The 27,131-nt window shown below is 40.7% G+C and overlaps 1 protein-coding gene and 1 non-coding gene across 4 annotated transcripts in view; one reads left to right on the forward strand and one right to left on the reverse strand.

The window, feature by feature from the left end:
• Positions 1 to 27,131, reverse strand: part of FTO (FTO alpha-ketoglutarate dependent dioxygenase) — a 417,942-nt gene that overhangs the window by 306,202 nt on the left and 84,609 nt on the right. For all 3 annotated transcript variants that reach the window (XM_020873086.2, XM_070451297.1, XM_070451298.1), the window contains exon 2: positions 4,500 to 4,577. In XM_020873086.2, the coding sequence (XP_020728745.2) occupies positions 4,500 to 4,577 (78 nt within the window). The remainder of the gene's footprint in view (positions 1 to 4,499; positions 4,578 to 27,131) is intronic.
• Positions 18,402 to 18,474, forward strand: TRNAG-UCC (transfer RNA glycine (anticodon UCC)). Its single transcript has one exon. It is a non-coding gene; the product is annotated as a tRNA-Gly (tRNA).

Genomic DNA, 27,131 nt, shown 5'->3' on the forward strand with positions numbered 1-27,131 from the left:
TTCCCACCAACAGTGTAAGAGGGTTCCCTTTTCTCCACACCCTCTCCAGCATTTATTGCTTGTAGACTTTTGGATAGCAGCCATCCTGACTGGCGTGTAATGGTACCTCATTGTGGTTTTGATTTGCATTTCTCTGATAATGAGTGATGTTGAGCATCTTTTCATGTGTTTTTGTGCCATCTGTATGTCTTCCTTGGAGAAATGTCTGTTTAGTTCTTTGGCCCATTTTTTGACTGGGTCATTTATTTTTCTGGAGTTGAGCTGGAGGAGTTGCTTGTATATTTTTTAGATTAATCCTTTGTCTGTTGCTTCGTTTGCTATTATTTTCTCCCAATCTGAGGGCTGTCTTTTCACCTTGCTTATAATTTCCTTTGTTGTGCAAAAGCTTTTAAGTTTCATTAGGTCCCATTTGTTTATTTTTGCTTTTGTTTCTAAAATTCTGGGAGGTGGGTCATAGAGGATCCCACTGTGATTTATGTCAGAGAGTGTTTTGCCTATGTTCTCCTCTAGGAGTTTTATAGTTTCTGGTCTTACATTTAGATCTTTAATCCATTTTGAGTTTATTTTTGTGTATGGTGTTAGAAAGTGTTCTAGTTTCATTCTTTTACAGGTTTTTAAAACAACCTGCCTCAGAGAAGATTTAAATGAGCAGATACATGTAAAGCACCGAGAACACACTGACACATAGAAAGTAGCACCTGCCTGCGTGCTAAGTCACTTCAGTCGTCGACTCTTTTCAACCCTATAGACTGTAGACCGCCAGGCTCCTCTGTCCATGGGATTCTCCAGGCAAAAATACTGGAACGGGTTGCCGTGCCCTCCTCCAGAGGATCTTCCAACCCAGGGATCAAACCCCTGTCTCCTGCATTGCAAGCAGATTCTTTATCACTGAGCCACGTAGAGAAGCCGACACAAAGAAAGCACAGAATGAATGAAAATAACAGGGAATGCTAAGAAGGGTGGCGCTGTCTCTGAATAAGAGGGACAGACTTCCTATCTGGAATCCAGAGGTTATTTTCAATGTAATTCACTTCCCTGTGCACTGCACTAAACCAAAAGAGGTCCTCTGGCTCTTCTGCTTGGAGTTTGCTACTGTTGCTGTTTTCTTTCACTGGTTTTCTCTATAGTCTTAATCAGAAGAAACAAAAAAAAATTTTGTTTGAAGGAGTTGTGAATTTGAGCAAGGTATACTGGGAGGCAAACAGCATAGCAGAAAGAGTCTTCAGAGTCAGAAAAGTCTGGGCTCAACTGCAGCTCTGTCTCTCAGATATGGAGCTTAGCCTGTCCTGATTTGTAAAAGAGGAAGTCAGTGTCTCTATCTCAAGCAATCGAAGCCTGAAGAAGAGGAGGTTGCTGAATCCATAATTGTGGAATGAATGCAAGAGGCTGCTGTGTGGATGAAATGTGACAAGAGTTCAGAAAACGTTGAGCACAGTCCCTTGCACGCCGGCAGGAAGGGTCAATAAACAGACCCAATCTGGAAACTGCAGAAAGTCCTGTTTTGATGACTAGCAGCTGGGTTGGCATTCCTGCGGCTAGGACCTGGGTAAGGGACTCAGTGTCAGGGCTGAACTTTACATTCACTCGTGTCATTAAAAGTATTTTCACTTCATCTTTTAAGAGAAGAGATTTACTGGACTAAGGTTTGGTTGAAACACTCCCTTACTACATGGAGCACTTAAGTGATTAGATATCGGTATCAGGTTTGTTGTGGGTCTTAGCAAGATAAAAACAAAGCCTCGAGAGTTGTTCTGTTTGCCTTGGCGTCTCCTTTCGTGGTTCAGCGTGTGTCTGGCTTAGAACACCTGGACTAACCTTGCTGTTTAATTCTTTGTGTACAACTTCTGCCACACAAAAGCTGAAGTGGGTCAGCGGCTGCTTTATGATGCTGTGTGTTATCGTGTACCAAAAAGTTCCTCTCTATGAAAATATTAGCAAGGACTTAAGAACTGATTACATCCGGAGGGTTTACCTGTTGCAAGGGTACCTTTCCGAATTATTTTTTTCCTGATTACCAAAGAACACGTGATCATTTAGATAATTTGGAAAACTAGAAAAGCTCAAAAGAGAAAAGTCTGCCAGTGTGGGGTATAACATTTCTATATAAATCCTGTAGATTATTATAGATACCACCTCCCTGGGGAGAAGTAAACAAAATTCAAATCACACCAAATATTATACGTCATGCTTTTTTTTTTTTTAAATGAGCTAGGGACTTCCCTGGTGGTCCAGTGGCTTTGTGCTCCCGATAGAGGGGACCCAGGTTTGATCCCTGATTAGGGAACTAGATCCCACATGCTGCAACTAAAGAGCCCATATGCTGCAACTAGGACCTGGCACAGCCAAATAATAAATAAATATTTACCAAAACAAATAAAGAATTAATGCCTACAGTAATTCATTCATCCATTCAAACAAACTAATTAAATACCTACTAGGTGCCAGGCCCTGTATATACCGTAGTACAGAGGATGAGAGAGAGGCGCATGAAAATAAATCATCACAGTAACCTCAGATAACTAAAATACACATGAAGTGCTACAGGTGCACAGAAGAGTGAGCGGAGACAAGCCCCTGGGCTACAGAGGCATCAGGGGCCGTGACACTGCAGGAGGGGACACGTGAACTGCTACCAACAGGCAACGCAGAAGTTCACCAAATAAGGGAGGGAGAGGATGTAACAGGAAGACCCAAAATGTAACATGCTGGGTGTACGCTCAGTCGCTCCGTCATGTCCGACTCTTGGCGACCCCATGGACCGGAGCCCGCCAGGCTCCTCCGTCCATGGGATTTTTCAGACAAGAATACTGGAGTGGGTTGCCATTTCCTTCTCCAGGGGATCTTCCTGACCCAAGGATCGAACCCAAGTCTCCTGTGTCTCCTACATGGCAAGTGGATTCTTTACCCACTGAGCCATCAGGGGAGCCCCAAAGCTCTGAGAGGTACTGCCAAAACTCAGCTTGGGGAAAAAGATAGGTGGGGAAGACAAGGCTGGAAATGCAGAAGCCAGGCAATGGACAGCCAGGGATGTGAAGCAGGAAGCCGACAGGCTCAGGTTTTATGTTTTGGTTTAAAAACAAAAGTGTTTACTTCAGCTTAAAGGATTAAGAGAAAGGGGCAAAGAGGAAAACTAGAACAATCCAAAAAAAGGACTGATCAGGTGACAGATGGTAAAGTTCTAATGACAAGGTAGATGGCACATGATGTCCTGGAAGTGAGAATACCCTGGAAGTCAGGAGTCCTGGGATTCTGGATGGGTAAAGCGCCTTCATTTCTCTCCTCTTCCCCTGGTTACTGAGAATCAACAATGTGACGACAAGCATACACTGGATGCTGCAGAAACCACGATGATGTGGCCCAATTCTTACACACCAAAAGCTAACATCCTCAGAGGAAAGAAGGGGTGAAAAGGGGATATTTTTATTTCCTAGCATGCCTTCCTCTCTTTCTTTGGTGTTAACAGGGCTCCAATTTCCCTTTGGGAAAAACCCTTCATCTCTCACCTACCCTCCCTGCAGTTTCAGTGAGAATGGTCATACTCCAACCCTACTCCACAAGTGGGTGAGGGAATTAGGTCAGGCAGACAGAAGCATCTCAATACCCTGAACACAAGGACTGATTCGGGGAGAGAAACACACCTCTAGCCAGGCCAACTAGCTCACACCTGGGGGAATCAGAACCAGGAAAGAAGACATCACCACCTTCTTCTGAGATCTTATGGGCTTAAGACCACACACCCCCAGGGCTGTCAGAGTCCTCTTATACCATCAGGGGAGTGCCTATCTAGCATGAAGTCACCAGAGAAAAACCAAACCAAGAAACAGGGAAAAAGAGTGATCCAATGACACTTTCAAGAAACTGGATTCAGCTGTGTGCTTATCCTTGACATCTAAGTTGTCAGTCAACAAATTCCCTTTTTTGCCACAATGAGTTTGTTTGAGATTTTGCCACTTATAATTGAAACAGTGCTGACTAATTCAGGGGAGAGACACAGAATCCTATAACTGCAATACACTGTGAGGGGTACAATCAAGATATTTATATGGTACAAGGAGCACAGAGGTGAAGGCAAGCAATTCTCTTTGTGGTAAGGTTTAAGTTAAAGAAACTTTCACAGAGGAGGTGATGTTTCAGTGAAGTCCTGAAGAATTAGTCTTCTGACAACAGGATAAGAGGCAAAAGAAGATTCTCTAAAGAAGAAACAGAAGCAGAGGGAAGGAAGTAGGGGGAAACATGGAACGTTTGGGGAAAAAAAGACAGTCGACTATTCTAAACCACTAAGTTCACAGCAGAACGATTGTGCAGGAACTTACATGTTCTGGGGGTGAATCAATGGATGACCAAATCAGACCTTTAACCTCTCATTTAATCTCTCTAGACCACAGTTGCTTCGTAGGTAAAATAAGGTAGATCAAGGGGAAAAAAAAACAATGGAAATTGACAAATGTTAAAAGACCTTACCTGAAAAAAAAATAAATAAATAAATAAAGAGACCTTACCTGCTGATAGAATTCATCGTCTTTGGGGGTCAGGTAGGGAAGCCACGTGTCTTCAAGCTCTTCAAGAAGCCTCAGTTTCTGTTTAAAAATAATAATGATTATAGGTGACTAAATTATAAACAGATCCAAAATATAGGACAATGTCTTATTTTTTTTTTAACTTTTTGCATTGGGCATAGCCAATTAACAAACAATGTGACAGTTTCAGGTCAACAGCGAAGGGACTCAGTCACACACACATGTATCCACTCTCCCCCAAAACCCCCTCCCATCCAGGCTGACAATGCCTTATTTTTCTAATAAGAGAATACCCTTCAAAAGTTAGCCAACTTAAATGTATAAACTTTAGAGGGAAAAGCTAGCCAAAAGTCAGTTATAAAATATATCAACTTAATTACATGCATTTAAACTACATCTTATAAAATATTAACTTAGAAATAATTATTTTATTCACTCTCACATTTCAGGAAGCAAGTTGCTTCACTCTTTAATATCAGGATCTTTTTCTTCATTGCTAGAGTCATCTTTTGAGTCATCTAATACAGTTTCCCAGAACAAACCTTCCTATCTGTAAAAACTGCTCGAGACAGCAGTTTGTAAATCCTTACTTTCACTGAAAATATCCAACTAAGCCACAAGGATCCAGGGTCAGGGTGTATGAATTATTTGTTCATCCTGTAAACATTTATTTGAGATCATATTTGAGATCGTATCGTATTACTTTTTAGAAGTAATCTTTCATCTCTAGAATAATTACTAAACCTATGTTGAGCATCATTGCCTCTTTTCTTTTCCAATTTGATAAATCTTTTCAAGCAGCCACAACTAGCATTATGTGAGGCTATTTCAAGATACCGTGTCTTCCCCAAACAGTACCAGGCAGTTCAAACAAAGTAACTAAGAGAGGACCCCATATTATAACGTCCTTTATAAGGAATCAAATACATCTAAGATGACACCTTTCTTATGAGGGACTTTTTTCAAAGAATATCTGAACTTACATTCAAGCATATATGATGTATGTGTATATGTGGCACATAAATAGCATATAAATAGCATATAAATATGTTTATTATATGTGTATGTGTATTTATATATATGTATATATATATATGTATGTGGTGTTGGAGAAGACTCTTGAGAATCCCTTGGACTGCAAGGAGATCCAACCAGTCCATCATAAAGGAAATCAGTCCTGAATATTCATTGGAAGAACTGATGCTGAAGGTGAAGCTTCAATACTTTGGCCACCTGATGCAAAGAACTGACTCAAAAGACCCTGATGCTGGGAAAGATTAAAGGCGGGAGGAGAAGGGGACGACAGAGGATGAGATGGTTGGATGGCATCACCGACTTGATGGACATGAGTTTGAGAAAGCTCTGGGAGTTCGTGATGGACAGGGAAGCCTGGCGTGCTGCAGTCCATGGGATCGCAAAGAGTCAGGCACAACTGAGCAACTAAACTGAACTGAACTGATGTTTATTGATGCTTTCAGACTGTGGTGCTGGAGAAGACTCCTGAGAGTCAGTCCTTTGGAGAACAAGGAGATCAAGCCAGTCAGTCTCAAGGGAAATTAACCCTGAATATTCGTTCGAAGGACTGATGCTGAAATGGAAACTCCAGTATTTTGATCATCTGAAGTGAACAGCTGACTCATTGGAAAAGCCCCTGATGCTGGGAAAGATTGAGGGCAGAAGGAGAAGAGAGAATCAGAGGATGAGATGGCTGAAGGGCATCACCGATGCAACGAACATGAGCTTGGGCAAACTTCAGGAGATGGTGAGGAACAGAGAAGCCTGGTGTGCTGCACTCCACGAGGTCACAAAGAGTTGGACATGACTGGGTGACAGAACAACAACAACAATGTGGATACAGACACACAGACACGTAGAAATCATCTGGACGCTACAGAAACTCTCTGAAGGACAAAAAAAACAGAAAAGGCAGAAACAACTGAGTTTCAAAGAAAACTGCAATGTAACGCATATTCAGGCCGTTATCAGCCACTGAGGCACAATTATAAGAATTAGAAACTGCATACCTTACTCTGGGTTAACGTAGCCCTAAGCCCTAAAGCAGGACTTGGAGAACACAAACTAGACTTTACCCTCAACCCACCCCAACGGGCACTGTCTTCACACAGTGAACAACCTGCTCCACCAGAGAGAGAGGCCCTGAGAATCGTCTTCCCCCATGTCTGCACAGCCTTCTCTCACTAACCCATCAAAGACTGCGTGTGTGCTAAGTCGGTCAGTCGTGTCCAGCTCTTTGCAACCCCATGGACTGTACTCACCAGGCTCCTCTGTCCCTGGGATTCTCCAGACAAAAATGGAGTGGGTCGCCACGCCCTTCTCCAGGGGATCTTCCTGACCCAGGGATCGAACCCACATCTCCCGTGGCTCCTGCACTACAGGCAGACTCCTTACTGTTGAGCCACCGGGGGGGCCCCAACCCATCACAGAGTAGTCCAGAGCAAACACCTTACTGGGCAGAACTCAAGTTATTTCCAGATCTTTTGTATAATTATCCGAAGTGAATAAAAAGAGGGAAAAAAAAAAAAAAGAGGGAACAGAAAAATAGCAACCACTTGACCTAAAAGAGACAAAACAGTAAATTTACTCTTATGCAAAATTCTAGCCCGTCTATCTAATTAAACTTTCTGCTTTATCTAATGCTCATCTAAAAGGACTTTTTCATTTGTGATAATAAGACTGGCTTACCAATTAAAATGGGATTTCTCTGTCCATGGGATTTCCCAGGCAAGAATACTGGAGTGGGTTGCCATTTCCTTCTCCAGGAGATCTTCCTGACCCAGGGATTGAACCCGGGTCTCCCACATTGTAGGCAGACGCTTTACCGCCTGAGCCACCGGGGACAGAGGCACCTGGTGGGCTACCATCCATGGGTCACAAAGAGTCGGACACGACTGAACACTTCACTTCACTCACCAGTTAAAATGGGGCTTCCTTGATGGCTCAGTGGTAAAGAATCGGCCTGCTAACACAGGAGACGAGGGTTCGACCCTTGGCCTGGGACAATCCCTGGAGAAGGAAATGGCAACTCACTCCAGTGTTCTCATCTGGGAAATCCCACAGACAGAGGAACCTGGTGGGCTACACTCCAGGGGGTCACAAAAAGTCAAGAAACACCTTAGCAAGTAAATGACAACCACCACCAGTTAAGCTGTGAAGAGTCTTCCTTTATGAAAGACCTATAATACTAACACAAAAACGGTTTAGATAGATCACCGGTTAAGAGGCTTATCTGTTTTCTACATTAGCTGTTATTTGAGACACAGAAAGAACTAATGACATTTCCATGCCTATGCTTGTACATTTATGAACTCCATCACAAACTTAATCAAAACCTATACCTCAATTTTCACTTCAAGTTGCATTTTCCTATGAATCTTTTACCAGTCCTTTCTACAGACAGAACATTTAAATGCAAAAAAAAAAAGTTTTAACATTTAAAAAATGTTCAAAAGCCTTGAATGATGGAAATGCACATGATATCTCAGACCTTGAGATGGCTCTACCTTACAAATACCACCTTAAAATCTCTTCAGAAGAACCCAAAAAGCTAATCTGTATACAAGAGGGAACACAAGGATACAGATTCTTGTTGGGAATTACATACTCCACCTTGACCAGATTAAACAGCAAGAGACCTGGCCCAAAGAAGAACAAGCACCCCTGGAGGATGAAATTCTGTTTATAATTACTGTTTATAATTGTTTATACTCCAGCTGAACTATTATAAAAACAATCACTTCTCAGCTCAGTTGAGGTCCAGTCTATCAGACAGACATAAAACATTATAATCTGGAAGGCTGTATTGAAAGGATAAAATTCTTTTTTATATAAAGATAGAAGTCTATATCTGTTCTTCTCAAATTCTGTCCCTCCCCCTCCCTTTTCCTTCTGGCAACCATAAGTTTCTTTCCTATGACTGTGAGTCGATTCTGTTTGTAAATCAGTTCACTTAGGTAATTTTTTTAAGATTCCATGTCTAAGTCACATGATATGATATTTGTCTTTCTCTGCCTGACTTACTTCACTTGGTATTGCAATTTCTAGGTCCATCCATGTTGCTGCAAATGGCATTATTTCATTCATTTAATGGCTAAGCAATATTCCATTGTATATATATATACCACATCTTCTTTATGCATTCCTCTGTGGATGGACACTTAGGTTGCTTTCATTCTTGGATACTATAAATAGTGCTGCTATGAACACTGGGGTACACGTGTCCAAAAGGATAAAATTCTACAAGAATATTCCTATCATAGAGCAAGCAGAATATAAATGGTCTTCCTCCACTAGGAATTTTAACACTGTGAGCACTGTTATATCTCTATGAAAGGAGAGAACAGGGTCAAGAAACCACTCAACTTAAGGCCACATAGATGAAATCTGCTCTATACATCAACATTCACAACCTGTAATTCTACTGATCAACTAATGAGATCAATTATAAATAGCACCATTTATCAACTTAAAAAGAAGTTTTGGGCATATTTGCCTTGGTGAACTCAATCAGGAATGATTATTAAACTGAGTTATGAACATCACACATTTCTTAAAAATTAACACTGCTTTAAGAAAAGGCAAAGTCACTTTAGGCAGAACAATGGAGAAACAAGCGTTCTCATACTCAGGAATGCAAAATAGCACATCTCAATGCACGGCAATAGACAATTCCTATCAAAATTCAAATCTATTCCCTTTGACGCCCAAAATCCTACTTCTAAAGATTTTTTTTATGGGTACCATGTTCAGAAGAATGTAGGTACACCAGATCACAATTTGCAAAACAGAAACTTGGAAACATACTAAAAACCACTTAACTGTATACTTTGAAAGGTTGAATTTTATGGTGTGTGAATTAACTAAAAAAAAAAAAAAAACAGATTAGAAACAATGCCAGTGTATGTCCATAGAGGATGGCTAAATAATTGGTGGTACATCCACACAATGAATACAACACAACAGTCAACAAGAATGAGGCTCCCTTTAGTGAAATAAACAGCTTGCCAGGATACCTTAGAAGGTAAAAGGCAAGGGCCAAACCATCTGCTTGTATTTGTATAAAGAAACATAAAGGCTATGTGACAAACGATTTAAGTGGTTCTCTCTCTGGGAGAAGGGCTTCCCGGGTGGTTCAGGGGTAAAGAATCCACCTGCAATGCAGGAAATGTGCAGGAGACGTGGGTTTGATCCCTGGGTTGGGAAGATCCCCTGGAGGAGAAAATGGCAACCCCCTGCAGTATTCCTCCCTGGAGAATGCCATGGACAGAGGAGCCTGGCAGGCTCCAGCCCCCGGGGCCGCAGAGTCACACGTGACTGAGTGACTGAGCGAGCACGCACACGTGCTCTCAGGGACAGAGGTGGAAAACTACAACTAGAAGCGACCATGAATAGAGCGAGACAACACGCAAGATTTCTTTCTGTATTGTTTTGATTTCCGAACTCTGCAAACATATTGCCTATTCAACATATTTCCAATTATCAACACAAGCATTTGTTGTTGTCGTTCAGTCGCTAAGGGGTGTCCAACTCTTGGCGACCTCATGGACTGCAGTAGGCCAGGCTTCCCTGTCCCGCACTATCTCCACTATCACTTGGAGTCTGCTCAAGTATATTACCAATTAATTGTTCACGTGGAATTCAATATTAAGACAAAGACAACGTGATCTGGGGCTTTATTTTAGAAAGTGCAGATATTTGTGATGCATGATAAAGGATTTCAGAGGGAGACTCGCACAGTAGAGTGAAGAGGGGAAAGAAAAACAGCTCTGACAACTTCTTTGTGTCAACTGTCAAGCAGTTGGTAAACAGACACAATATTCAAATGCACTCTGGAGTGGAGGCAGAAGCGGCTCCTGTCTGACTGTCAGATCTGGCAAACGGCTGCTCCTCAGCCTGAGATACAGATAAATACACACAGCCGGGCCCGCCAGCACAAAGCTCCGCTCACAGGCATCTCTGCTGTCACCGTAGTGCTAAATGCATCAAGCAGCTCACAAATGTCACATAGAAAGCCAGAGGGAGAGCAAAGCTGGCTCTCCCACCTGCAGGAGGAGCATGTCAAGACCCTTCCATGAGGGCTACACCCATCTACCTCCACAGCTCCGGCAAGGAAGGGATAGCTAGACACGGGCCTTAGGTAAATCATGTATGCGTCTGTGCTCAGTCGCGTCCGACTGTTTGTGACCCTATGGACTGTAACCCACCACGCTCCTCTGTCCACGGGACTTCCCAGGCAAGAAGCCTGGAGTGGGCGGACAGTTCTTACTCGAGGGGATCTTCCCAACCTGGGGATCAAACTCTCATCTCCTGTGTCGCTTGCATTAGCAGATGGGTTCTTGACCACTGTGCCACCTGGGAAGCCCATATCACAACTCAAAACCATAAAGGCTGGATGTCAAAAATGTTATCCCTAGTAAGATTCTGGCTCACTGTGAAAAACTAACTTGTATCTGAGTTTCCATATCGTATCAAATAGGCATACAGTCTGAGAATCTGACAGTAATTACATACAAAGATTAACTAGATCATGACTCTTAATGGGAAGGTGTATCTCACCTACAAATGAAGTGTATTCTCCCACTGCTATCTCTTTGGCTTCATCAGATTATGCAAACAGTTCTTCTTTTTATACATTTTTCATTTTCCACATAATTTTTACACTAGGAATCATTTTGTCAGGTTCAGTAAAAGACAAACTTTATCTGAGTTTTCAAGATACAATCACAAATAAAAGTTTATGAAAATTCAATATAAAAATAATCACCTAATCTTCTGAGGGTCTCAAATAATAAGTGTGGAAAACTGACGGAGTGCTTCGGCAGGGCATGCGTGAGAAAGGAGAGCTTCCCTGAGGAAGACTCTTCAAAACTAATACCAGAAAGACAAGGGAGAAGTAGCTGAGCCAAAAGAAGTATAAATAAATATTTCATGTATCCATGTGACATGTTTGTTTTAAAAAGAAAAAGTATCTCACCAAAGAGCGTTCAAGGGACTTCCCTGGAGGTCCAGTGGTTAAGACTCCAAGCTCCCAATGCAGGAGACACAGGTTCAATCCATGGTCAGGGAACTAGTTCCCGCATGCAGCATGGTGCAGCCAACAGCAGAATTTGCATCCTGACTCTATCACTTCCTACATATAGTACCACACCTGAATCAACCTCTCCAAACCTCACTTTACGTATCTATTAAAAAAACCCTGTTTCACAGGGTGTGGTGAAGATTAAATAAAATTAATCATATATTAGTGCCTTTTAGAAATTATAAACTATGCAGATATTAGGCAAATAATATTCAAGTGCAGGAAAGGTCCACAACAAAACTGGAGCATCTAAGCAGCCTGTTAGTTCTAACACCAGTACTACGAGCCTACACGTATGATTTGGGACTAGTTTCTCATCTCCCTGTGACATATAAATGAAGTAGTACATATAGAGATCTAAGAATGTCACCAAGCACATAAAAAACCCTCAATACACTTTGGCAACCACTAGCTACTATCATTTACCCATTTCTGAAAAGGACAATTTCATTTATTATTGTGAATTATCTACAAGCAATTATGTGTATAACCCATCAAATGCCATAGATCAATGCCACATAAGAAATTCAGATACTTATTTTCCTGGACAAACTACAGCAGAACTGTCTAAAAACACTCCATGAAACTTTATATATACAAAATGCCTCAATTAACTACACTGATGATAAAAATAAGAACTGCTCTGAAATTTTAGAAGAGATGAAAAAACAAAGCCTCATCCAGAGACACAAAGTGACTGGCAAGAAATTACACTACTGGTCACAACTCAATCTCATTTCCTAAGTACAAAGGTCATTTCCACTACACTATACCACACCACCCTAAGATAAGAGAAACCTGATCTTCCAAGAAATGTTCGATTTTTCACTATTACAATTTAAAAAAACACATATAAATGCAAACACTTTAAACAATTTTAACTAAAATCAATACTACTTTTAAAATTTAAAAGAAATGCTACTTTAAAAATTTAAAACCAATGCTTATAATCACTACTGTCACACTCTCAAGTCCTCACTGCTTTGGTAGTTCTACGATGCTTTAAAGAATTTTGTTTTTTAGTCATTTCTTGTCCAGTTTCTAATAACAGGAGCCTATGCTGTAGTAGACTAAACATCTAGCCACAGTTAAACAAAAACAAACCTAAACCCCAAAGCAGGACAAATTCTCAGGAAGATTCTGCTTCAACAGTTGTACCAAGTTAGCCCTGGACTGCCATTCTGTTTTTTTATAAACAACTTAAAAGTAAGATTGAAAGGATCAAACTAGTCAAAAACTATTATGAATGGAAAGGAAGACAACACTACAAGGCAAGGTAATATGGCTGATAAAGAAGATAAAAATCAATCAATTGGAACTGTCCCCAAAATGGAACAGATGACAGAATTATTATAGTAGACAAGTACATTAAAAATAGCAATATAACTGCAGATCATAAATTCAACAAGTTGGGAAAAGATTGAACATGGTTAACAGAGAAAAAGAAATCAAGCTTCCATTTGTCCTGCAAAAATGAAAAAAAAAACTTTTCCGGACAAACAAATGCTGAGGGAATTCATCTTCACTAGATCTGCCTTATAAGAAATGCTGAAAGGAATTCAGTAAGCTGTATGGAAAGAACACTAAGTAACACAAAAATATACAACACACTGATAACATATGCAGTAAAATCCAAAATTCCAGTACTGTAATATGGTGAGGTGCTAATCACCTATGTTTAGTATAAAAGTGTGTTAACCACTTATCTCTCTTTAGTTCTTCTTCACTTTCTGCCGTACGGAGGTGTCGTCTGCATATCTGAGGTTATTGTTATTTCTCCTGGAAATGTTGATGCCAGTTTGTGCTTCATCCAGCCTGGCATTTCGCATGATGTACTCTGCATAGAAGTTAAATATGCAGGGTGACAATATACAGCCTTCACTTATTACTTTCCCAGTTAGGAACCAGTCTGTTGCTCCATGTCCAGTTCTAACTGTTGCTTCCTGACGTGCACACAGATTTCTCAGGAGGCAGGTAAGGTGGTCTGGTATTCCCATCTCTTTCAGAATTTTCCACAGTTTGCTGTGATCTACAGTCAAAGGCGTTGGCATAATCAATACAGCAGAAATAGACGTTTTTCTGGCATTGTTTTGCTTTTTCAATGATCCAACGGATGTTGGCAATCTGACCTCTGGTTCCTCTGCCTTTTCTAAATCCAGCTTGAACATCTGGAAGTTTACAGTTCATGTACTGTTGAAGCCTGGCTTAGAGAATTTTGAGCATTACTTTGCCAGCGTGTGAGATGAGCGCAATTGTGTGGTAGCTTGAACATTCTTTGGCATTGCCTTTCTTTGGGATCAGAATGGAAACTGACCTTTTCAAGTCCTATGGCCATGACTGAGTTTTCCAAATTTGCTGGCATATTGAGTACAGCACTTTCACGGCATCATCTTTTAGGATTTGAGATAGCTCAACTGGAATTCCATCACTTCCACTAGCTTTGTTTGTAATGATGCTTCCAAAGGCCCATTTGACTTTGCGTTCCAGGATGTCTGGCTCTGGGTGAGTGATCACACCACTGTGGTTATCTGGGTCATGAAGCTCTTTTTTGTATAGTTCTTCTGGGTATTCTTGCCACCTCTTCTTAATACCTTTTGCTTCTGTTAGGGCCATACCATTTCTGTCCTTTATTGTGCCCATCTTTGCATGAAATGTTCCCTTGGGAAGAAGAACTAAGGAGCCTCTTGATGAAAGTGAAAAAGGAGAGTGAAAAAGCTGGCTTAAAACTCAACAGTCAAAAAACAAAGATCATGGGATCTGGTCCCATCAATTCATGACAAATAGATGGGGAAACAGAGATAGACTTTATTTTTCTGGGCTCTAAAATCATTACAGATGGTGACTGCAGCCATGAAATTAAAAGATGCTTGCTCCTTGGAAGAAAAGCTATGACCAACCTAGACAGCATATTAAAAAGTAGAGACATTACTTTGCTGACAAAGGTCCATTTAGTCAAAGCTATGGTTTTTCCAGTAGTCAGGTATGGATGTGAGAATTAGACTATAAAGAAAGCTGAGCGCTGAAGAATTGATGTTTTTGAACTGTGGTGTTGAAAAAAATTCTTGAGAGTCTCTTGGTCTGCAAGGAGATCAAACTAATCAACGCTAAAGGAAATCAATCGTGAATGTTCATTGGAAGAACTGATGCTGAAGCTGAAACTCCAATACTCTGGCCACCTCGTGCGAAGAACTGACTCATTGGAAAATACCTGGATGCTGGGAAAGATTGAAGGTGGGAGGAGAAGGGGATGACAGAGGATGAGATGGTTGGATGGCATCACCAACTCTATGGACATGAGTTTGAGCAAGCTCCGGGAGTTGCTGATGGATAGGGAAGCCTGGCATGCTGCAGTCCATGGGGTTGCAAAGAGTTGGACACAACTGAGTGACTGAACTAAACTGAACTGAACCACTTATCTCTAGTATAAAAAGTGTGCTAACCACTTATCTCTAGTATAAAGAATGAAATAGTTTAGTAAAAATATTTTTTAAACTATAGCTACAATTTATTAATGAATACACAATACATAGAAGATAAAAGGGGAGGAATTAAAGGATAAATAAAAGGAATAAAAGAATAAAATGCAACTTACCAGCATAAGATACACTGTTACATTTATAAGATGTTTTCTGTAAGCCTCATGTTAACCATAAAGTCAAACATTATAGCCTATACACAAACATAAAGAGAGGGAATCCAAACATACCACTACAGAAAATCATCAGTTCATAAAGAAAGTAAGAGAGGAAGAAAGAACACAGGAATTACAAAACAACCAGAAAACAATTTAAAAGATGGTACTAGTAAATCTGTTTCTATTAATAATCACTCTAAATGTAAATGGATTAAATTCTCTAAACAAAAGACACAGAATGACTGAATGGATTTAAAAAAAATACACAACTTTAAGCTGCCTAGAAAGGATTCACTTAAGATTTAAGAACACACAGACTCAAAGAAATGGGATGGAAAAAGATACTCCATGTAAGTGGAATCCCAGAGAGAGCATGCATTCTATATTTAAGATGAAACAGACTTCAACTCAAAAGATAAAAGATCACTGTACAAGGATAGAGGGATCAGTTCATCAAGAGGGTGAAATAATCATGAATATATACACACCCAACAATGGGACACCTAAATATAGTCATCCCTCAGGATCCATGGGACATTGGCTCTAGAACCTGCCTCAGAAAACAGAATCAGAGTACGCCCAAGTCCAGGAGTTGACTCTTCGTACACATGGGATCCACATCCATGGCTTAAACCAACCACAGATCACAAACAGTACACGACACGATCCATGCTTGGTTGAAAATGTGAACTCAAGTCTTTCATTAAATAAGGAACTCTTGGTTCCTTCAACTCTTGGTTCTTCAGATTTTGCTTCTCCATCATGACTTTCTTTCTCTTTTTCTGGACTCTTTTTAGACTCGGTTGTAATCTCTCCATCTATTCTCCAAGTCTCCTGACTGCTTTCTCTTTTTTTCAATCTTTTACCTCTGTATGATATATTCTAAGTGAACTCCTCAGTTCAGTTCAGTTCAGTTCAGTCACTCAGTCATGTCCAACCCCATGAATCGCAGCACGCCAGGCCTCCCTGTCCATCACCAACTCCCGGAGTTTACTCAAACTGATGTCCATTGAGTTGGTGATGTCATCCAGCCATCTCATCCTCTGTCGTCCCCTTCTCCTCCTGCCCCCAATCCCTCCCAGCATCAGGGTCTTTTCCAATGAGTCAACTCTTCGCATCAGGTGGCCAAAGTATTGGAGTTTCAGCTTCAGCATCAGCCCTTCCAATGAACACCCAGGACTGATCTCCTTTAGGATGGACTGGTTGGATCTCCTTGCAGTCCAAGGGACTCTCAAGAGTCTTCTCCAACACCACAGTTCAAAAGCACTCCTCCAATTCATCAGTTATCTTCCAATTCATCAGTTCTCTTTCAATTCATCAGTTCTCTTTCCAGTTGTGTCTGGGCTAAAGTTAATCCCATCTGTTAAATTTATTACATCTATGACTATACTTTTCATTTTCGAAATCTGTACCTGGCTCTTTTTTATGTAAAGTTGCTCCTGTTCCATTTTTGGATATTTGGGGGCATTTTTAGATCTCCATCAGTATGATGCCTTTCCTTATTCTTTTGAATTTCTTGAACATGATTATTTCAGTCTTTCACTGACTTTTCTATAAAATTAATCTCATCTGAAATGAATTTTTATTCACATTGTTTATTCTATTTGTGCTTTTCTTACGTATTTCAGTATTTTGTTTTGAAGACTAATTTTGAGTGGGTAGCTTTTTGTCTTTCCTTTTTTCCTCCCTCCTCTCGCTTTCCACATGCGCTCACCTTTCCCTCCATAAGGTTCAGCAGTTCCCTCCACAAGGATCCTATACCACCAGTCCAGGACTAGACCTTATACAGTGGTGATTTGGAGCATGACATTCTCTCCGCCATCACTCGAAAATCAATCTGATTCAATTTCTACTCTTAAAGGTTTAGTGATCTTCTCCTGCCCCTCAAAACCCATAGCTCCATAGAGCTATGTTCCTGACACGGCAACCTTTTTTCAGTCTTCTTTTGTGAAAGGTGTACCTTCACCTCCACCCTTTGCTTCACACAGTAAGCCTAGTTCTGGTCCCATCTCAAGCGGTAAACCTTGGTCCCTGTGATCCATAGGACCTAAACTCACTTTTTGTTTCCATACCAGAAGCCCTTGCAGGGCCATAGTTTCAATCCAGCTTATCCCTTTCTGTTTTGCTCTCTTTCTGGCCAACAACAACATCTTCTCTGTAAGCCCAGCTATGACTCTTTTATTACTTTCTTTTCTTTTAACCTGTTATCTGTCATTGACATGTGTTTGGAGCAGAAGACAGACACAAACTGTGAGCTTAACTGTAGCATATAACACGAAGGCACAGATGATTTCTTTATGATAAAAATCCTTAGTAGGAGATTCACTAGGTCAAAAGGCATGCTCTTTTAAAGCCTCTTGATTCAGATTGTGAAACTGCCCTCCAGAAAAATGATATCTATTTCAACCCATCAATAGACAGTAACCATTTCTTCACATACTCAAATACCAGTTATTATCAAACTTTTACATCTTAAGCTAGTTGACAAATGAAAAAACAAGTTCATACTAATCTATATTTCTTTGATTGTTATTCAGGTGGGGTAACTCTTCATGTTAATTGCCATTTGCAGTAGCTCTTCTGTGAATCGCTTGCTCATGTCTTTTCTCTATTTTTTTTTCTTTGCTGTTCTATATCTAAGAATCTATACTTTGTGTCCATATAAAGACAATGAATCTGGGTCTTATGCAAGTTGATTAGTTAGAATTCATTTCTCCTTCGTTCTTTTATGATATGCACCTTTCTAACAAATTAGTTACTAATGGAGTTCACCTCTCTTGCATCAAGCTATAAAGCTACATTTTCCAGCACTTTTTAAATATCCTCCCTAAGATAGCTCTTTTCCCTACATGTCATACTTTCTCAAGTACTCCTCAAAGTTAGCATTCCTTGACCTCATAAATTATCTTCCGGGGAAATTTTTTTTAAATAAGCAAAATGACATGTACAAAATATATACTTTAGCTCTTCAGATAATAATTTGAATAGCAAGACGTGTTTACCTCACCAACTTGATCTTAAGTTCCCACCCATGATCATTAATTTTAAGAATGTAGTCCAAGTTTTAAAAGAGAAGAAAGTTTCCTGAAGAGAAAAATTTCTATGGTAAAAAGCAGCTAAACAGGATCTAAAAAGAAAGAAAAGTCAAGTAACTTCCCTGGTGGTCCAGTGGCTAAGACTCTGTGCTTCCAATGCAGGGGTCCTGGGTTCGATCCCTGGTCAGGGAATTAGACCCTATATGTCGCAACTAAGAAATCTGCATGCTGCAACCAAGATCAAAGATCCCATGTGTCATAAGTAAGACCCCATGAAGTCAAATAAGTAAAAATAAAGAAAAGAAAGAGAAAAAAATAAAGAAAGTGAAAAAATAAGCTGAGGAATGTACTGAAAGTTTGGGGGAAGCGCAGTTTACATATGTGAAGGATATAATATTAATATCAAAGTAATAAATGTCTTTAGTAAAACATTGGGTTCTTCATTCAGGGATGATGACTCAGAAGTCTAATGTCTTTTGACTTCCTTTGGAGTAGCTGCCTTATAATTTCCTTGAGCCACTTCCAAATATTCTACTGAAAACAGAGATAATCACTTACCCAAGATTCTTCTCCACAATCAAAATACTGCCTTTAATTTTGTAAGTGAATACAAGAGCAAGGGCAATACCCTTACAAACCCTGAGAAAGATAACAGATTAATTAAAACTACTCCATGGCCATTGTACCTACATTCTAGCTCCAAAGACCTAATAATGGACTGCTTACATTTTCAAGTAGAAAAAAACACTCCTCTTGGCCACACTTGTTTGTATGAAAAAAGCAAATTCTCTCAATCATGGTTCAATCTTCAGGGAACTTTCTACCTGGAAATTTGATACCTGAGTCGTCTACTCCAAGGTCAGAGCACGGTGCTCGGAGAGATGTCACCTTGTGTCTCGCCCAGCTTAGCATTGGTCTGATCAAACTAAGCACTTTCCCGCAAGCAGTCCAATTGTAAATAATCACACTCGAGACCAGTAGGATTTCTGACTTCTTTGTCATTTTGCAAAGCTTTAACCATTACACCATGATCAAACAACCTGCCATGGGAAAGCAGAATGCACATGGTGTTGCAGTAAAAACATCAGGAAGTGACCTCAGTGACTGTCCATTTAATTATTCTTAGCTCTCCACTGTCCCTCTCTGCAGTTTCCACAGCAAGTGCTGCATAATCAAACATTAAACACTTCCCCTTGTGTAGCCACAACTGAATTATGCAAGACATGATATATTACTTCAACAACAACAACAGAAATCCCTCAGCTGCTGACACAGCCATAGCAACTAATAGTTTCTGCCTAGCAGTGATGAAAAGTTTAAAGGAAATAAAACTGCCTAAAAGAATAAGTTATTTAATAACTATTTTAGAGGTCTATAATACAAAGTAGATGTTTCTTTTTGTTTTCATTTATCCATTTCCAGGATTCCAGAAAGTCAATACACACTCTTCATTATCAAAATTTCTTGATAGAGGTATTGAGCAAAACCCTATAACTTCACCAGCACACATTTAATTTTATTTCAATATGTGCATTTTATGTTCACAAGTTTCCTTTTCCAATTATATCACACATGAAAAATTACCACTGCTGGCTTGTCTTGATAAAAATTAAATAATAATTCTAATAAAGTTATTCCTCTTCTGCAAATATGCTAAGGCTTGCAACCTAACCTAACCATCACGTGTTAATTTCATTGTGCTGTAAAATATAAAACTTCAACCTGAGATACATTAAGCAGAGGAATGGGATTCCCTGGCAGTTCAGCGGTAAAGAACACGCCTGCCAATGCAGGAGACATGGGTTCGATCCCTGGGTCAGGAAGATTCCCTGGAGAAGGAAATTGAAACACGCTCCCATGTTCTTCTCTGAGAAATCCCACAGACAGAGGAGGCTGGTGGGCTACAGTCCATGGGGTCGCACCGAGTCAGACATGACTCGGTAACTAAACAACAAACAAAGAAGAGGACTAGTCTTTCTACTCACTTATTCAGACTTTAACTTCAGACACACAGATATTTAAGTATCCTCTAAACACAAGGTAAAATGAAAGGAGGCACAGCCTAAAATAATTGTTAAAAACATAGACTCTAGGCCTTATTGGGTCAAATCTCACCCCCGCCCCCACATCCATTAATAGCTGTGTGATCTTGAGTAAGTTACTTAACCTCTCTATGCCTCAGTTGCTCCATTTATAAAACAGACACAATAACCATGCCTACCTCAAAGGTGTTATGAAAATTAAATTAAGTGGGTTATTATTTGTAAAGGAACAAACATGCATGCAATTCCTTTTACAAAGCAAACACTATATAAATGTGTTTATATAAATACTAATAAACACTAATAAAATGTTTGATACATTTTTAATTATACATGTTAATAAAAGTATAAAATGGACCAACAATTTTGCCTGTCCTCAAGGTCCCATTCCTTCCTGTCGGCCTCGGCATCATGTGCCAATCATCACAGTTCCATTTTACATCATCAAGCAACCTCTTTCTCTTCCCATGTCTCTTCTCTTCATCATTTGTGTTTATTTTATCTCAGGCTTAAAAACAACAACAAAAAAAACCTGCCATCTTAAGAAAGTGTTAATTAACTAGCTAATTAATTAATTAAACCCTTTCTTGGCTTTTCCTACTTCCCACTCCGGCTACCATCCCAATGCATTCTTTCTTTCAACATCTTCCAAGATGTTCTACCAAACCTCATGAAAAACCATTTAAGATAAAAGACACGAGCTCTCACTGTCTCGTTGTGCCCTAACCCCCATTTTGACCTGGCTTCTATCACTGTCATTCTACTAAAAGGATTCTTCCCAAGATCAGTGACCAACGTCATTTGCTGAAACGCAGCATCATCCCCTCGGTCGTTTGTGAAGCAATGGGCATAGTGAGGTACCTGCATCCCTTTCTCAAAATCCTCTCCTCCACTGGTTTCTGTAACATCCGTCCCTTTTATTCCTATACCCTCTGCTCCCTCCTTCTCAGTCACTGCTTCGTCCCTTTTATTCCTATACCCTCTGCTCCCTCCTTCTCAGTCACTGCTTCGTCCCTTTTATTCCTATACCCTCTGCTCCCTCCTTCTCAGTCACTGCTTCGTCCCTTTTATTCCTATACCCTCTGCTCCCTCCTTCTCAGTCACTGCTTCAGGTCTTTGTTCCTCTGTCCCGAAAAGGAGACATTCCCTACCCTTCTTCTTCTTCTTCTCCCTTGGCAAAACATTCTTCCTTTAGGCAATCTCATCTAACACTCAAATCCATATCTCTTAACCCAAAGTGAAAGTGTTAGTCACTCAGTCATGTCTGACTCTCTGCGACCCCATGGATCACTGTGACCTGCCAGGCTCCTCTGTCCACGGGATTCCCCAGGCAAGAACACTGGAGTGGGCTGCCATGCCCTTCTCTGAGGATCTTCCCGACCCAGGGATGGAAGCTGGGTCTCCAGCATTGTGGGCAGATTCTTCACCATCTGAGCCAGCAGGGAAGCTCTCTGTAACCCAAATCTACACCTCAACTTCTCCAGAATATTACAACATGAAAGTCCCCACTAGCACCCTGTTTTCCTTTCCTAACTTCCTGGAGTCCGTTTCTCCTGTTTCTCATCTTAACGTCAGCACCAATCAGACTGAAAATGTTGGAGTTCTGTTTCCCTGCTTCTTCTCACTTCACTCATGGTATAACAGGCACATGTACCTATGCTAACTCTTAATCATTACAAAAATCTCATGAGGATGAAGCAGATACCATTTCCCCCATTTTAAAGAAGTGAAAACTGAGACTTAGATAAAATACCTGGTTCAAGATATCAAAGCTAGTAAAAGTCAAAGAAGGAGTTTGAATTCACATGTTTTATCTACTAAACCCAAGCTGCAAGATACACTACATTGGGGATATTTAAACTTACGGGTGCACATTCTAACCATCGCCTCTATTGAGAGCCAGGGCGCAAGAAGACAACAGGGATCATGACAGATCTATCAAGGACAGATATTCCTGCCATCATGGATCCCAGCCCATGGTACAAGTATCCAACTATTAAACAAGCAAACTATAATCAAAGGCAGGAAGTCCTATGATACAGAAAGCAAAGACTGTAGCACCTAACAAATAAGATAGGATACGGAGCTCCAGGGGAAGGCTTTCCAGGAGTAACACCTGAGCAGAGAACCGAAACACTAGTCGGTGTTAGCCAAGCAGAGAGAAAGGTGGTCAAAAGTGTCCCAGAGATAAGGGCTATTACCAAAAAAACAAACAAAAAATAATAACAAGCATTGGCATGAGTGCAGAGCAACTGAAACTCTTGTATGCTGTGGGTGGGAATGTAAAACAGTGCAGGTTGTGACAGGAAACAGTTTGGCCACTTCTCAAAAAGTTAAAAATTCAATAACTATATTATCTAGTAATTGCATTTCTGGGTATACACCCAGAAGAATTTAAACCTGGGTCTCAAAGGCATATTTGTACACTCATCTTCAGAGCAGCAATATTCACAACAGCCAGAAGATGGAAGAAACCCACGTATCCATCAACAGATGCTGCTGCTTAGTCGCTTGGTCGTGTCTGACTCTTTGTGACCCCATGGACTGCAGCCCAGCAGGCTCCTCTGTCCATGGAGTTCTCCAGGCAAGAATACTGGAGTGGGTAGCCATGCCCTCCTCCAGGTGATCTTCCCAACCCAGGGATCGAACCCAGGTCTCCTGCACTGCAGGCAGATTCTCTGACTGAGCCACCAGGAAAGCCCAAGAAATATTGGAATGGGTAGCCTATCCCTTCTCCAGGGGGTCTTCCCAACCCAGGAATAGAACTGGGGTCTCCTACATTGCAGGCGAATTTACCAGCTTTACCAGCTGAGCTACCAGGGAAGCCCAACAGATGAATGGATAAACAAAATGTAGTATATTCATACAACAGAATCTTATTTATCCTTAAAAAAGGTATGAAATTTTGATACTTACTATAACATGAATGAACAGAGTGTGTGAAGGTGAGAAAGAAGGAAAAAAAGAACATGGAGAATCTGAAGAAATCAAAAAGTTCAGGAAGGCTGGGGGAAAAACAAAAACATGCATTTGCAGTTGACATGATTTCTAAACTAGATATGATCTTAAGCATCTGAGGCCACATACTATTATCCTCCAAATAGAGCAATCATGTATGAGTTTTTGGCATCAGGGAATCAGACCAGAAAAAAAATTGTTAGCAATTGCCTAATCAGAAATGAGGGTCTTCTTGAGCTTCAAAGTTAGGAAACTTTCATAAAATTCCAAGAGTGCTATAAAGTTTTTCTAGGCTGAGCGTACAGAGGTATCCTAATCACATGAAGTCTAAACCACAGAGTCTTAGGGCTTCATCACAGCTCTCTGAAAAGATAAGTAGTACTTGTTGCTTTTGGAGAACAACCTAGCTCAGGAGGGGAGAAAAAAATGCTTCTGCCTGTGTTCTCTGAACAGCTTGTCAATCCTGAGCTTATGTTACAGACCATTACAGCTCTGCCTACGAGTAGAATTATACACAGGGTTATGCCAATGGTTCCATTTTCAGGGTATCTCTCTCATCCATAAAATTTAATTCAGGCAAAAAGCTGGCACACAAAGTCCTGGCTCAGAGAACACCTTTATTTATATATTATGTAAATTAGCATATACATGTTCATTTATTTGTATGTATGTGAATAAGTACACACACACAAAACACAGGTAATAGTGAATAATTTTAGAAGTGCACAGCTCTAACAGATTTTAAGACGCTTTCATCACAGTGATATATTATAGCTTTTAAAATGTACTACAGTCTTAGACTAAAATATTTCCAAAATGAAATGTGGCATGTAATTAATTTATTCAAGCACCTGGCTCTTATTACTGTTATTGACTAGGAAAATACAATGTGTTTGCACACTGACTGAGCACGTACAGTGGGTGTACAAGTAAGAGACACATGCCCAAGCTCTCCCTACTCCTCGGGAGGGACCTACCCCGATGAGACTGAAGAGGCATCCAGTCCCAAGTATTCTTCAGGACGCCAGAGAGATGGAGACAGAGATTGAGCATGTATAAGGTCAGTTTTACATCAAAAGCCACCTGATGGGAAGAGCCAACTCATTAGAAAAGACCCTGATGCTGGGAAAGACTGAAGGCAGGACTGAAGGCAGAGCACGGGATGGTTGGATGGCATCACCAACTCAATGGACATGAGTTTGAGGAGGCTCCGGGAGATGGTGAAGGACAGGGAAGCCTGGCGTGCAGCAGTCCATGGGGTTGTGAAGAGTTGGACATCACTGAGCAAATAAACAATAGCAGCAAGAGATGAAAAGGAGGTCAAGAGTAAAGAAAGAGCAAAGATGAAAGAGAAAGAATTTACAAACTTTAGTTAAGGTTTAAATGTGAAAAAGACCCACTAGACTATAATTACCTCAACTAAGGAAACTCTATAGCTGATTCCCAGTTCAATGCACATACAGTATAAATGTTGGCAGAACATTACTTGATAGGAAGGAAACATGGCCCACTTTGCTTCTTCTTGATCTTCACACCTGTCCTGCTATTCTTAACAAAAGCATGGCATTTCCAAATACCCATGTTCCCCAGGTGGCAATAATGATAAAGAACCTGCCTGCCAATGCAGGAGATAAGAGCTGCAGGTTTATCCCTGGGCTGTCAGGAACCCCTGGAGGAGGGCATGGCAACCCACTCCAGTATTCCTGCCTGGAGAATCCCATGGACAGAGGAGTTTGGCGGGCCACAGTCCATGGGGTTGCAAAGAGTTGGACACAACTGAAGCAACTTAGCACACATGCATGCTAAGGGAAGCAAGCAGACTCAAGTGGGACAGGAAGCAAAGTGACCAGTTCTAGAATTACCCAATCACGTAGCATCAGCATAACACATTTCTGGATTTGCTCTATCATAAACCAGCAACAGTGAGTATTTCAATGTCCCTGACTGGTCTGAACCTTTACCACTCAGCTATGGAGTCTAGACTCAATTGTCTTCTCTCTGACATTACATTTTTTGGCTTGACTGAACTACAATTTCGCTTGACTCACCTAGTCTGCTAGAGACACACTAAGCAGTCTAAGATGAAAGATGTTTATATGATAGTTAATATACCAGACTTACAGACGAACTAAAAGACAAGGAGAAAGAAAAATTCAAAAGCTTGGAAAAAATGTTCCCCTGCCATCATAACATTAATCTCATCCATTCTTGTCAATATCATTCCCCTCTCTGTTCAACGTTAGGTCTCAAATTTAACCTGCTGAAATGAACAATCTGCTGATGAGTCAGCCTGAAATGGACAATCAGGTGTATGTGAAATCTAACACAAAAGAAAATTAATTTTGTTTTTAAAATTCTACTTGTTCAGTTTTCCTTGGGCCACATGTACATGCATAGTTAATGTTTAATGTCAGATGAATCCTTAGTTTCTTTATCTGTAAAATGTGTGAAAGTAGATGATCTCCATCTGGACTTACATCCAGGGTGATTTTAAATCCACCAGAATCAAAATTAGCTAGCAAACACTGGTTGCATTTTCCATTAAGAGGAATTCCTCGTCTTGCTCTGCCTCTTCCAACATTAGAGCCATGTTCACTTTTTCCCTTTGATCTGTAGGTTTCGGTGGGAATTTCAAGCTCTTCCACACAGCCTTGCAGGTTGGAAAGGCAAGGCTGCTGCCCTGGAAACTGAAGGTGTGTGCTTTTCATGAGGATGATGTTTCTAAAGCAGCAGCACACAAGTTACACTCCACCTCTCTGCCGTCTTATGTTCCAACAATGTTAGGCCAGGAAGAACTGGCTTCGAGTTAATGGTTTCAGAGTACGAGCTATTAGCATTTCAGTTTGCTTTTATGTTTGCCCCCTCCATTTCTGACTGTTACCTATTAAAACTTCACAGTAACAGAGGCTACCCAAGTGGATCACTGAATTCGCAGCAGTCAAAAAGAATCCAGAAGAATAAATCAGACATTCCAAATGCATAACCGATGTCTGTGTTTATAAGAGGGCACATTATCTCATAAACTAGATTTGAGATAATCTCTTCTGAATCCTATTTCCTTCAAGAGCCAGAGCTGAATTTCCTGATTTTATTTTCATTATGCTCTGATCTGCCAAAGGATACACAGTGTGAGTTGCCATTTTGCCTTGAATCCAGGCTGTCAAAAATGCCTGGACCCGCAGACCCATAGCTGTGTACCACCCTGAGCGACACACACGGCTCACCTTCTCTCCTAGGACTCTCCACACTTCAAAAACGGTTGCTTTCTCACTTATGGCCAATAATCCCATAATCCGACAAACACTTTTTAAAGAATGTTCATGAAAAGAGAATGTGTGTGTGTGTGTGTGTGTGTGTGTGTCAACTTTCTCAGGCAACTCTCCAAGACCACTGAACAATTTCTCTATGGCCAAATACATTCCAAATCCACCCATTTCTCTCCATTTCCACTGCTATGCCCTTGGGGCAAGCCACCATCACCTCTCACTGACCACATTCCAACAGCCTCCTCCTGGTCTTCCTCTGGTTCCCTGCCTATCAGAGTAACCTCTTTAAAAAAGCAGAGCAGAGCAGATCATTCCCTTGATTAAAATTTTCTACCTTCCTAATAAGCTCCAAGGCTTCCCCAGTAACTCAGCAATAAAGAATCCTGCCTGCAATGCAGGAGATGCAGGTTCAGTTCCTGGGTCAGGAAGATCCCTTAGAGGTGAAAATGGCAACCCACTCCAGTATTCTTTTCTGGAAAATCCCATGGACAGAGGAATTTGGCAAGCCAAAAACCAAAGGGTCACAAGAGTTGGACATGACTGAGTGTCTACACACACACACATACACACACACACACACACA

This window comes from Odocoileus virginianus, chromosome 20 (genome assembly GCF_023699985.2).
Source record: "Odocoileus virginianus isolate 20LAN1187 ecotype Illinois chromosome 20, Ovbor_1.2, whole genome shotgun sequence".
NCBI lineage: Eukaryota > Metazoa > Chordata > Mammalia > Artiodactyla > Cervidae > Odocoileus > Odocoileus virginianus.